The 14,193-nt window shown below is 36.1% G+C and overlaps 1 protein-coding gene across 6 annotated transcripts in view; it reads right to left on the reverse strand.

Moving 5' to 3' along the window:
* The window catches only part of LOC131797565 (uncharacterized), a 64,841-nt gene extending 51,546 nt beyond the window's left edge, over positions 1 to 13,295 (reverse strand). For 5 of the 6 annotated variants that reach the window (XR_010717918.1, XR_010717917.1, XM_066168510.1 and 2 more), the window contains exons 1-11: positions 13,080 to 13,295; positions 8,420 to 8,522; positions 8,020 to 8,068; positions 4,596 to 5,793; positions 3,225 to 3,335; positions 2,385 to 2,444; positions 2,017 to 2,154; positions 1,729 to 1,839; positions 812 to 928; positions 524 to 634; positions 38 to 148 (exon numbers count right to left, since the gene is read on the reverse strand). Coding sequence is in view for 4 of the 6 variants with exons in the window: in XM_066168510.1 (XP_066024607.1) it covers positions 38 to 148; positions 524 to 634; positions 812 to 928; positions 1,729 to 1,839; positions 2,017 to 2,154; positions 2,385 to 2,444; positions 3,225 to 3,335; positions 4,596 to 5,793; positions 8,020 to 8,037 (1,975 nt within the window). In the remaining 2 variants the exon portion in view is untranslated. The remainder of the gene's footprint in view (positions 1 to 37; positions 149 to 523; positions 635 to 811; positions 929 to 1,728; positions 1,840 to 2,016; positions 2,155 to 2,384; positions 2,445 to 3,224; positions 3,336 to 4,595; positions 5,794 to 8,019; positions 8,069 to 8,419; positions 8,523 to 13,079) is intronic. The other variant, XM_066168509.1, reaches the window with a different exon arrangement.
* Between the last annotated feature and the right edge of the window lie 898 nt (positions 13,296 to 14,193).

Here is a 14,193-nt window from a genome sequence, read left to right on the forward strand (position 1 = left end):
CAAGAAAAATTGACATCATTGAAGATCTTAATATTACCTTTAGAGTGATGATAGTCTATCAGTTCTCCCCTGAATTGTTTAGAATCGTGATCACCTAACACAGTAAAGGCTGGCCTCTTATCTCCGGTTGCAATAATAGGTCTTCTTCCTAAACATAACAGTACGCAATAACAAATTAGCCAGTTAGAATACTGTATTAATTTGCCCTTGATTTGTTTCATATCATGTCCTCTACTTTCTCTGTCGGCCATATAACAAATCACATAAATACTTGTCCCATGGTAAACAGTTTCATATGTTCCCTTTTCAGCCAATTGCTGAGTGTTTTGGAACATTTCTTTAAATGGTATAAAATTAACTATACTCAAAAACTGCACAGTTAATGTCTTTTAAAACAAAGCATTATTAATAATGATAGGAAATACAATAAAAGTAATAATTAGAACAATAACATTAATGAAGTTTGTTTTAAATGAAAAACTGAAAGTTGTAGTAATAATACTTCACCATAAATTTCACTTACTTTGAGAGTGACTTCTCTCTTGAAAAAGGTTGTCTTGGGGCACTGAAGTTGAGGGCAAAGGAAACTGTCCATATTCCATGGATGAATGAAATGAGTGATCACCAGAGGAGCCTTTTAGAGAAAAAAGGGACACAACATCAGTTAATTCCAGCTCTTTGTCCTGGAAAGGACAAAGGAATGATTTTTAAAAATATCATGGCCCACTGCTAAGCTTTCCAGGGCATACAAGTTTGGGACTCATTTAGAAATGAAAAAAAAGATTTACATCATTTAGCATCTTAATATTACCTTCAAGGTGATGATAGTTTAACAGTTCTCTCCTGAATTGTTTGGAATAAACATCACCTGGCATTGAAGAGGCTGGCCTCGTATCTCCAGCTGCAATAAAGGGTCTGCTTCCGAAACCTTATGGTACACAATAACAAATTGACCAATTAAATAATGCTTCGTTGAACATCAAGTATTTAAACACTGAAGGGTCTTACTAGGTGTGGAAGACCCAAACAGAAGAGCTTGTAAAAGGCAGCAGCAAGCACTCTTATGAGCAGCACTATACCCAAACATGAGAGCCTCTTTGCAGGCTAAGCCAGTGGTAGGGGGTATCTTAGGAGTGGTAGACTGTTGGTAGCTGGCTTTTATTGAAACCAGTGACAATCGGTTTTGGAGATGTACAGGAACTGCCACCACACTTAAATGTTAGTTGGATGTCTCAGTTGTACAGGGCTTTTCACATTGGCTAACAAATCACATTAACACTGGTCCCGTGGCAAACAGTTTTATATGTTCCCTTTTGGACAAATTCCTCAGTGTTTTGGAACATTTCTTTAGAAGATGTAAAATAAACCATATACAAATACTGTACAGTTTGTCTCTGCAAACAAAGCACTATAATAATAAGAAATACAATAATACATGTAGTAACAATAATAAAATCACTTTACATTTTTTTTATAATAACTTCATTTGCCTAAATAATAAGATAATAATAATAATAATATTAAAAAAAGCGGAGATAATAAAACATATTTACAGACATGCAAAATGCAAAATGGCAAAAAGGGTCAAGCCAGAGAGGAACTAAATCCTCATTAACAGCAGCCCCCAGAATAAAAGCAATATGCAATAAAAATAGAACTAAAGTATAAACTTTGTTTTACATGAAAAACTTAAAAGTTTAGTAACATCACTTCATAAATTTCACTGACTTTTAGAGTGACTTCTCTCTTGAAAAAGATTCTCCTGAGGCACTGAAGTTGAAGGAAGAGGACACTGTCCATACTCCATGGATGGATGAGATGAGTTATCACCAGAGGAGCCTTTTAGTGCAAAAAGAGACAAAATATCAGTTAGCTAAAGCTCTTTGTCCTGGGAAGGACAAAGGAATGATTTTTAAAATTATCACGGTCCACTTGTAAGCTTTCCTAGGCATGCAAACTTGGGAGTCATTTGAAAATGAACAAAAAAATTGACATCATTGAAGATCTTAATATTACCTATAGAGTGGTCCTTACTTTGAGAGTGACTTCTCTCTTGATAAAGGTTGTCTTGAGACACTGAAGTTGAAGGAAAAGGAAACTGTCCATATTCCATGAGTGAATGAGATGAGTGATCACCAGAGGAGCCTTTCAAAGCTAAAAGAGACACAACATCAGTTAATTCCAGCTCTTATAATGTCCTGGAAAGGACAAAGGAATGATTTTTAAAAAATATCATGGCCCACTAGTAAGCTTTCCGAGGCATACAAGTTTGGGACTCATTTCAAAATGAACAAAAAAATTTACATCATTTAACATCTTAATATTAACTTCAAGGTGACTATAGTTTAAAAGTTCTCTCTTGAATTGTTTGGAATAGTCATCACCTGGCATTGTAGAGGCTGGCCTCCTATCTTCAGGTGCAATAAAGGGCCTGCTTCCTAGACCTAACGGTGCACAATAACAAATTGACCAATAAGAAATTATTCTTCTGCAAATTTCTGCAACACAACCTAGTCATGAGCCCTAATTCTGAACTAAGACTCCACAAGCTAACCATAGGGTTAGAAGAGAGATAATGGCTTTATACCTTTGTTAAAAGCTATGAAGATCATAAAAATCCCCTATACAAAGTCTACACTGGACACTCCATCCCTTAGCCCCAACCCCCTTTTTCCCTGCCTATATAAACTCTGCTGGAAAGCGCCCCTAACCCTTTCATGAGTGCTCGCATTGGTTACCTTGGGGTCACCTGTCAAAAGTATCTCACCAAAAATAAATCATAAAATCTATGAAGTCAGAGGGTAACAGCAATGTTATGGGCCACTGTTGACTAATGACTGCCACTGCATGTGAACACAGTGTGATTGAGGCTAAGGTGAAGGTAATGTGAAATTGTAGCATTGTGGTAATTTGTAATTGATTTGTTTCCACATTGTGTCCTCTACTTTCTCCATTGTGCCATATAGCAAATCACATTCACACTGGTCCCATGGCAAACAGTTTTATATGTTCCCTTTTGGACAAATTCCCTAGTGTTTTGCAACATTTCTTTAGAAGATACATACTTAACCATTTACAAACACTGCACAGTTTATGTCTCTGAAAACGACCCATTATAATAATAGGAAATACAATAATAGTAATAATAATAACAATAATAAACTTTGCTTTACATGGAAAACTGAAAGGTGTAGTAATAACACTTCACCATAAATTTTGCTTACTTTGAGAGTGACTTCTATCTTGAAAAAGGTTGTCTTGAGGCACTGAGGTTGAAGGGAAAGGAAACTGTGCATATTCCATGGATGAATGAAATGAGTGATCACCAGAGGAGCCTTTTAGAGCAAAAAGAGACACAACATCAGTTAACTACAGCTCTTTGTCCCGGGAAGGACAAAGGAATGATTTTTAAAAATATCATAGCCCACTGGTAAGCTTTCCGAGGCATACAAGTTTGGGACTCATTTAAAAATGAACAAAAAAATTTACATCATTTAACATCCTAATATTACCTTCAAGGTGACTATAGTTTAAGAGTTCTCTGAGTCATTTGAAAATTAACAATAAAATTGACATCATTGAACATCTTAATATTACCTTAGAGGTGATGATAGTTTATCAATTTTTCCCTGAATTGCTTAGAATAGTGATCATGAATCTAACATAATAGAGGCTGGCCTCTTATCTCCAGTTGCAATGACGGGTTTGCTTCGTAATTATCATGGTGCACAATCACAAATTAACCAATTAGAACATGCTTCTTTTGACATTAAGTATTTATTAACAGACAATTCACTTAATTAATGGTCTGTTTGTGTTTTCCTTTCAAAAATAGCAATAGATCATACTGAGTCCACGAGAAAATTAGTTCTTAAGCAAGGTAATGGCCTCAAAAGGGTGAATATCAAATTTCTCTGTCTTTCACCATCTTCTGGTACAAAAAGCTTCTGAATCAACTTTCTCAGAAGAACCTCATCTAATTACTTCTGTACAAGTATTTACATCTACTTTAAAACAACTACTGCAGTTACAACAGCTCAGTGGATATGAAGAATTCAGTGGACACTCATTTGCATTTATTCTCCCTTCATGTGCAGCTCATAACTTTTCTTTTCCCAGTATTCCTGTGTCTGATCAGGCTAAAACTTTCATTTTCACCATTTTTTTTTTTTACTTTTTTGATTTTTATTAATTAGTCAGTCTTTACGATAGACAACTTTTTTTTCGAATCTAGAGATCAGAGCCATTTCTTCCTTTGTTTGGCAGAGCCACTTCTTTTTTGTTTGGCTTAATTATTAATAGAAACTTTTGAAAATGTGTTCTTAGCTTGACTGTCAGTGGTAGTCTTTCACAGTCGGCATTGATCACTGTGATTTTAATTTTCATTTAATTAGCAAAATAAACCTCTCCAAAACCCCAGATTTTCATATTTCTTATCTCACAACTGAAATAAAGAACCCCTGTCACCTGACTTGGTGTATAAAATAATGAAAAACTAAATTTTTTGACTCTGATTAAGAGTACTTGGTATCAATTAATTCACTTGTCTTAATTACAATGATTTTACCCAAAAACTAATGCAGAGGCTAGCCTACCAAATATGAGACTGTACATCTTCTCCACAAGACTTCCAATGGGCCCTTCCCAACTGTACTTCTCCAGATATTTTTCACGCAAAAGCTTTGACTCCAAGAGTCGCACCTCCCTCTTTTTGTGTCGTACCTCCTTGATTTTTTTGGCCCATTCTTTTGGATCTTCAGAGTCAACCACACACTGTGATCCTAAAGGTACCATCTTCAGAGCTTCTCCAAGTCCTGAATTACCACTGACAAGTACAGGTAAACCAGCAGATAAGGCTTCAAGAGCACTGACTCCAAATCCTTCAGTTTTGGATGGCATTATAGCGAGATCTACCTCACAGAATAAGTCAGCTAATAATTCTCTGCTGTCACTAAAGCTGCGGACAATTAGCTGACTACAATCAATACCATGTTGAAGCAACTTATCTGCTATTTCACCTTCTTTCCCTCTTGGTGCACCAACAAACTTGAGTTTGTAGGACTTATCTTTCAACTCAGCAACTGCTTGAGCTGCAAGGTCGAAACCTTTCAATATAAAATCTTCACAGCTGTCTCCACTTCCAATGACTAGAACACTGAAAGTGCTTCCTTCTTTAGTGGCTTGCTCAACATTCAAAAATTCAGAGAAAATGCTTGGAGTGAGATCAAAGACATTTTGGTCTTTTTTACTACAACGGAGGTAATGCTCATAAGCATCTGCCAGTTTGGGTCCAATTGCTATGATTTGATCAGCCATCTTACACAATTCTACCTCTGCTTTTTGCAGTTGTCCACCTTGTGGAATGCTTTTGTACATTCCAAGTTCTTCTGGAACACTGTGAACAACTTGGATCCATTTGCAGTGGTGATGTTCTCTAATGCACTGCACTTGTTTGCCGAGGCTTACACCATGTCCTACTACACAATCCATGACATGTCCATCTGGGACATTAATCAGCCAGTCAACTGGATTGCAACCAATCACTTTTTCTGCTTTAACAAGCTGCACATGGTGACTTGCTGCATTGTTCCTGTCTTCTTCATCACATTGTAGAAGAAAGACACTAACTTCCACATTAGAGTGTTTAGCTAACTGTATGGCGAGTTCTCTGTTGATGGTTGACAAGTCTCCATCGGTTGATGATCTCCACTCTCTGCTTAGCAAAGTGACTCTCAGCTTCCTGTTTACTTGGCTGTCTTGTGATGTAGAGGCTACACTGGTGATGTCAAAGTCCTATCAGAGTAAAACAAGAAGTCTTAAAAAAATTATTTAAAAGTTTCCTACAATGAATAAGGAATTGCTAGTTCATGTAGAAAAATTGCATACATCATGTTATGGTGCACAGCTGTGCCCACATAAGGATTTTTACCATAATAGCTCCTTAGCAAGGACTTGGGGCAGCAATATGTTAAACATAGGCATGCATAGCATATAAGAGTTACTTTTTTGGCTGGGCAGGTTGAGATGGGACACTTTGAGTGTCTAATGTTCTCATTTTTGTAACAGAAAAAAGGCATAACTTTCAAAAAGATGAAAATATTGCATTACTTCACCATAACAGAAAGAAAAAAAATTTATCTGAACTTGCACAGGTATTTTGCAGTCTATTGCCTCTATTGTCATAATAGTACTAGGCAAAAATAGAATGCATCCATGCCACACTTACTGTTGTCTCCTTCACAGCCCTTGTTTGGTCTCGTCACACAACACCATATATTCCCCATTGGAGAGTGAGCGCAATGCATGATGAGACCAAATAACAGTTGTGAAAGAGACTATGCTTACTGCTCTTGCTCAAATAGAAAGAAAATAAAATTATTCACCTATTTTTGCCCCAAAAATATAATTCTACATAATTTTATGACCATGAAAAGCAAAGTGAAACTCTGCTGCATTTCCAATAGACCCTAACCAAAGATATATTGCCATCTCGAATAAGCGAAGAAACAGTGAACAAGGCAAAAGGATAATATATCAAAGGGGGTTCCTTGATTAGTTATCGCCAATCAGGTCTTGGCCCTCTGTGTGTGAAACACATGATAAAATACAGGTTGTTTACAAGGAAATAAGACTTGATTGAATTCACACCAAGGCAGCTAAAAGCCAATTTTATTCCTAGAAAAAGTCAAAACACAGAACAACTGTGTGGAAAATTCACTATCAGTAGCATTTAGTTCCATGTGGATTTTTTCCAGAGCAGTTCAACAATGTGGTTAGAATACGTGATTAAATACAGTTTGTTTACAAGGAAATGACACATGATGGAGCAAAGTTTAATTTGGCAAAACCGAATTTGATTGGTAGAATACAATTCAAACACATAAAAAATTGCATAATGTTCATGTAGTACAAGATTGGGTGTTTTCTCATTGGACTTTGGGTGTTGTTTTCATGGTACATGATGGAATATCAGTTGTTTGGCAGGTGAGTTGTGAGTAAAAAAGCAGCAAAAAACACACTTTAGCTTAAAAATGATACAAAAAGGTTAAATGCAAACCTTTCATATCCAGATAAATCTTGATCTCAATCAACAAGGCTTTTTTGAAGGCCACAAACCAATAAACTAATCAAATGAGCCCAAAATTTATGGTCACCCCTTTTCAAACGTCATTCCTTGTGCACAGCCCCCTGGTTCCATGACATCATTTCCAAGGAAACAATTCCCAAACACCATGACTGGTGCAAGATATCCAAATGCTGTGATATGATTGGTGCAAGATTATACCATAATGCAGCAATCTGACTGGTGCAAGATACATACACATATGCGGAAATCTGATTAGTGTGAGATACATACCCAAATGCGGCGATGTGATTGATGCAAGCAACATACCACTCTACATGCTAACATAGTAATTTTTAAGAAAGAAACTCTACCACTGAGCCACAGAGACTCTACAGTGAGCAAGGTCTAATATGAAGTGCATATGACACACATCCCATATACTGCTAGGATCGATAATATTGATAGTGTAATGTTTGTAGATAGAAATGTAAGTTTTGAGATAAAGAATTGAGGTAAAGAATTAAGAAAGAAAATCAACTTCTTTCCAAATTTGCATGCAGGCTCTGCCTAATAGCATAAAGTCAGATACATGTACTGTATGTGATGCATGTTGATTTAATCAACCTCCTGACTTCTACCAACATACATGTACAGTAAGATGTAACTGTGCATAGAATGCATATAACAAATATGTTCTCCTATTAAACTATTAACTTCCATTCTTTTTTAAACTCTACATGTACTGGTAAGTGACTGTTTTATTTGCTGGTTGTAAAATAATAACCAATCAATATATCATTCAATTTCCAGTGTTGAAAGTCTAATAATTTTTTGATAGAACCTTCAAAAGACAGTGAAAGTGATATGTATTGCTTCGGCAAGTTTTTTCATTATGGTAAAAAATTAAACTACACCTGACCTACAAGATGATTCAGTTATCACATTATTTTTACCTTTGATAGCCCAGACATCACAGGAGAACTTTAGTGCTGAATATTGAAGCTACATGTAAAAAAATAAAAATTGTGAATTTCAAGCCATTTTGTTTGCTGCGCTTCACTGGACAACATGGGCTAAATAGGCGAGTAAGAGAAAATTAAAAGATTAAGAAATACAAATGAGTAATTGGTGTGAGGAAAAATATAAAAATATAAAAAATTGGAACAGTACCATGTCAAATGAAAATTATAGAGAGAAAATTGTAGGTAAGGAACTCAAAGAGCTCTGTATAGCTGTTATCAATAAACTCTAAGGGCTGTCACATCAAGAAAGCCACACACTGGAAAGAAACTTTTGCATGATAATTTTTTGGAGTAAGAAAATACCAAAGAGGAAAAACTGAACCAGTATTACCTTGCATTATTCTGTCTTGTCATCCACAGAAAATATCCCTTGCATGGTAAGGATTCCACTGAGATCTTGAGTCCCAACATGACTCTCTTACTCCTAAAAGTAACTGTGTAAAAAAAATTGTTCCAATGAGATGTAAGGAATTAACCCTTTACAACCCAGCATCAGTATGCATACTCTCTCTATACTCTTCTCTAATCATTTCCCAAGGTGCTGATGTAGCAGTGGGTAAATAAAGAAATACTAGAGCAAATCTCAAATTCTTCTCAAAACCCAAGGGCGTTTTTTCTGTAAATGAGCTTTACAGTTTGTTAGACTTCAAGTACACGAGACAGAAGCAAAAATCTCTGAATATATGAAACATGAGACTGCCAAAAAGGGCTCCCATTTCAAAGACTAAAGTTGCAAAATCCTACAAAAATTCCCTAACCAAATGACTACATTGTCACACAGTTCTAAGTCACAGAAGTCCTGGTTCACTCTGTTACACTGACAAGGGGAATTTGTTTGACCCTTTACACCCAAACAATAGTAAATGATATTCTGAACACTGATCTCTCCACATTTCCAATGGTAATGACAAGGAGAAACTGTTTGACAATCTGGAGCTTCTAAAATTGGTGACTATTTTTATTATTCTCATCACCTTGACATTTGATTCAAGGGTGAAACTGTGATGAGAAATTAGAAGCCAATCACTCTTAGGGGTTAAATGGTTAATAATCAAGAGCTTCTTTAGTTGGTGATCATTTCCTTTATTCTCATGACCTTTATGTGTGATTCAGGGGTGATATTGTTAGGAGAAATTACAGCGTAAATGCCAGTCACTCTTGGGGGTTAAAAGTTTGAGTACTGGAGAACTAAAATTACACAAAATATGTTGAAATATGACCTTTTTTTCCTCTACAGCAAACATTTCTAAGATTAAATGATTCAAGAAATATAGAATGATATAAAAATATTTTTCAACTAACTCAGATTTGCATGTAAGCAAAGAAGCAGCTTATACCTGTACACACTGTATATTACTAAAAATGATACAGCATTTTGAAAGTGAATCTTAATTTTATTTACTGTTGAATCTGGATAATTAAGGTCTGGATAATCAAAGTTCAACTACCCTGACCGTTTGTGTTGCTTTAATTATTATATCTGTTCTTCAATTAATTGTTACAATTGCAGGTTTTCTTGAAATAATTTGGTCTTTTCTGGAAGAATCAGACTGTCTCAAGATATTCGACCTTATTGGTTAACTGTGTAAGTCAAAAACTGTGGAATTTTCACAGGCTGAAATACATTTTGGACATTCACCAAATATAAAATTTGAGATGGTGGCCTACAACAGGAGGGATAAACATATTCTGTTTGTCCAGATCAGTCAAGATACTAAGTCCAGTCTTCTCTTCAAACCTCTTAACTCCTATGAGTGACCAAGACAGATTTCCCTCTTTACAATAGCATAGCAATAGCAATTAGCAAGCTCATTGCATTGACTAACAAAAGCAAAAACACGCACAAGACATGTACTTTGACCTATGATTTTTTTTGGTGAAGAACGCCAAAAACATGCATTTTGTGCGTGCATTGGCCATCTACCTCCCAGCTGTACTACAAATACAACATCAAGCAGACAAGAATAAAGAAAATTACAATGAGGGGATTATTAGTTGATCCACTACCATCTAATCCATAAATATTTGTGTTCACAATATATATTTTGCAGTGCTGATATCACAAAGACATTGCCTCTGTTGCTACTTTTAGTTTCTTGAGGGCAGGAGGGAGCTAATGGTGCATGATGTGGATTTTCGGAAAACCAATAACTAGGTTAGGAGAATACTGGGCCCCTTTTGAACTCGTGTTAATGACAGTATCCACCAGAAGTTTTGCACAATTCAGGCTACAGGATATCGGTCAGCTATGGAAAGGGCTTGATCTTTTTTACAAATGATGTATTTCTGTTACTAAAATATGATGGAAACTTTAGTTGGGAGGATTTTTATATGATAAAAAATGTGCAAATGTAGTTATGTGGAAAGACAGGGAGTTATAATGAGCACATGTCTCAAGCATGTGAAATAAACAACAACAAAGAGCTCACAGTTCTTCACTTGCAAATTGTCAGCCAAAAAGAATGTGGAATGATCAAATGGGGACTCTCTTTGGCCACCAAATTGTATTTTCAATGCAAGGAAAACTTGCTAGGCACTAAGGTCAGTTATTTCAAATTTTAAATACAGCTATCAACCAGAAAACACAAAAAAAATTTCACATCATAAACACTTTCAGCCATACTAAACTGAAAAAGAGTGGAAATGCTTGATTACTTGTGACAGAAAAGTTAAAATGTTGAAGCAAGTTCATCTTCTACCAAAATTCTTAAAAATGACTTCAAATTGCACTTGTCCCTGAGGCTTATGAAATTTGGTTAGCCTTCTTCAAATTAACTTATGTTGATTTATCCCAAGTTTCACTTGAAATACACTGTACTTATAACCCACACAGGGTGTTGGGAGAAAAAGAGGAAATATCCAACTCACAAGCCTGAGGGGAGTGATGAACAAACTTTTTATGTGTTCTCCAAACATTCCAAGTGAGTTATTTCACCAGTAGACCAATAAAAAGTCTTGTCTATTCATTTGGCTCAATATTTGTTTAATCTTAATCTTTGTATCCTAGAGAGCCAATGAAATCACTGAACTTAACATATTTGTTATTGATTCAAGACTTTCCTCAAGATAATTTTAGGATAAAATGTTGCTTGAGTGTAAGTATTTTAAATTATAATTCAAGCAAAACTCTGCATGTAAACAATTGCATACAGAGTAAATGTCTGCATAATCTTGATTACATCTGTATAGGCCATATTGTTGTTTGTTATACCATAACATGTATCTTTATTCCTTGTATTGCTTGAAAAAGGCAAAATAAAAAAATCACATATTCAAACAAATCAGCAAAAGTCCATGAAACAAAGAAATAAAAATGATCAAAGAACTTAAGAGGGAAATCTTAAATTGTGCTCCACATGGCCATGTGACTGGGACAGAATCAATTGCACATGTATATCTAAAGTTTGCCTACCATTTGAAATATTGCTTGACTGTGCAAAATCAATTTAATTCACTGATCAGATTAATCTAAAAGAATGCCTAAATGATTCTGCTACAGTTAATTCCCTGAGCAAAGAGAGCACAAATTAAACATGGTCATGGGAACAGGAGTCACATTTTTCAATGTACTGTGCATGTAAATTATTCACATGTGATTGCACCACTCATCTCACGCAAATTGGGATAAATCAGCACTCTAAGTCTTTTAAAATGCACTCACTGCAGAGGTTCATGCAATTTGCTTTGCCTTTCAAAGTTGTGCTTGTGCTGAAATATTACAAATTACCCTTGAAATCATGTCATTATATACAATTACTTTAATTTAATGCACACCCTATGCTTATTTCAACACACCAATACCTTTCATGTTCATGAAAGTGTGCTGAAGAATTTAAAAGGTAAGAAAACAATGAATGAAGGTTGAAGAAAATCAATCTGTCAACTGTTCAAAACAATGTACATATTAATCAATATTAAAGAGGAAACTGTCACCATCTTTTATCATGAGGAGGGCCAAGACAAGATGAACAAATTCAGATTTACTTGAAATTTCACTTTTTTCTAACTTGTTTCAAAGATACAAATTTTCCCTGACTCAAAGTGAAATTCCCTGACTTTTCACAGGCTTTAGAGTAATTTATTTTTACCTGACTTTTTGCCACCTGAAACAAGCATGCCTACAATTATCTTGCAGGAAACAATGAACAATTCATCTTTGGAATACATGTAACCTCTGATTGATCATAAAAACAACAAAGGATGGGTGCCATCTTTCAATGTCCAAGTTCAGCTGTCTACAAACTTAACATCATCATCTTCCAAATGTTCAGAGGACACTTTGGCCCGTAATCTCGATCTTTGTATTTTGAAACTCCATACAAAATCATTATCTATGCATTCCTATAATTTCATGCGCACCTTCATGCTTCTTCTGCAAGCGAGTGGTAACTTATGTATAACTACCAACTCTCATGCCTAATGCAAACAGCGCTGTAAGGTCGAGTTTCCTGAGTCTCCAATATCTTCTAAAGCCATCGGATATGTTCGGGGTAAAATTTTCGCACAGCCCCATACTATTGTAAAACAAATCTGTTTTCCCAATGGAAATGTATTGTTTTAATCATTGTTTTCTCTATTCAAGAACTGAATGCATAATGAAGTATGGGGCTGTGCGGAAATTTACCAAAATCTCGTGCATTTGACTCAGTAAAAAGACTACAAAAGCTAACACTCTATCAAGATTAATTCCACATTCACATCTGTTTACATATTACAACAAGACACAACTCCCTACAAGGCTTGAATACCCCGATAAAGGAACATTTTGCAAAGAACGCTCATCAAACCAAGCGAATTAATTAAGGCGAATCGAAACCGAAAGTTAACGGAATTAAATGCTTTGGATTAATTTACTTTCCTTTTTCAGTTTCAGAGCTGTGATTGATCTGACATGAAATAGTGATGGTGGAATATTACTAAGGTCTACACTATTAAAGTAAACATAGTTTCGAAAATGAAGGAAAAAAGCAATAGAAACAGAACTTATGTACCTTGTGTTGAGTCGTTGCATTCGTGTACGGAAGAACTCGTTGGACCTCAAATCTAGACAGCTCAGATCTTAACCAAAGTCGACAGCGTACATTTTCGCTGACGTAATGCTTACACTTCAGGATGTTCTGCTTTTTAACTCTGGTGAGTCTTCGTAGAATTCCCTCAAAATTCTGGCACGCGATCGAGTAGGCGAGTGACTGCGCGATCAAAAACGGAATTCGAAAACATCTAGTGCTGCCTCGTTATGGCGTGTCGCTGACGGAATGGAGATAGTCTGGGGGCGAGCAGCCAAACGGAATGATTGCGTGACGAGCTTATTCCTTGGTGAGTGAGTGATTAAGGCATTAAAAAATAAACAAATAAATGTGCTCTCGTGCAATTAATCCTTAATAGTACTTGGCCTCATGTGATTACCTATACTAATTACTCAGACATAGTTTGATGCTACTCTGCTTTACAGATTTAATGAATGTAACCGAAGAAGTTACAATTCATAGACCCAACGTTTCGACGCTCCTGTCTAGTGCCTTCATCAGGGGTGATCTAAACGCTGCAGCAAGAGGTCCTTTTATATGATCACTAATTAGCGGCCTTTTTTCTGACGAGGTGTAAATAGGCGTCGGGGAGCAAACCGCCATCGTCACGATTTAAATGAGCGTGGGCGGAGTTAATATGCCAAGCCTCCAAACAAAGGCACTGGTGGTAACGCCGATTAGTGGTGATAATTTTAGAATTATCCCACCCAATTGTATGGTTAGTTAGGCATGTGTGCTCCGATAAAGCTGAATTTTCCTTTTTTCACAAGAAAACCGCTTTTTGATGCTCTTTTAAACGCGTCCCAAACTGACGTTTGGTCTGTCCGATGTATTCACAGTCATTGCAAGGAATGGCGTCGGTTCGTTGTTCTTTCGTGGCAGGATCCTTAGGTTTGGCGAAAATATGCCCCAAAGTCCGAAAAGGTTTTTGAGCAACTTTAACGTTGTGGCTATTCAAAATTCTCTTGATGGGTTCCATAACACCCTGAATGTAAGGAATAACAGCAAAACCAGTCGCTGGTTCCCTTTTATCAAGAGCGTTACCAGTTGTAACTGGTTTTTGGCAGTTACGGAGAAA

This window comes from Pocillopora verrucosa, chromosome 6 (assembly GCF_036669915.1).
Source record: "Pocillopora verrucosa isolate sample1 chromosome 6, ASM3666991v2, whole genome shotgun sequence".
NCBI lineage: Eukaryota > Metazoa > Cnidaria > Anthozoa > Scleractinia > Pocilloporidae > Pocillopora > Pocillopora verrucosa.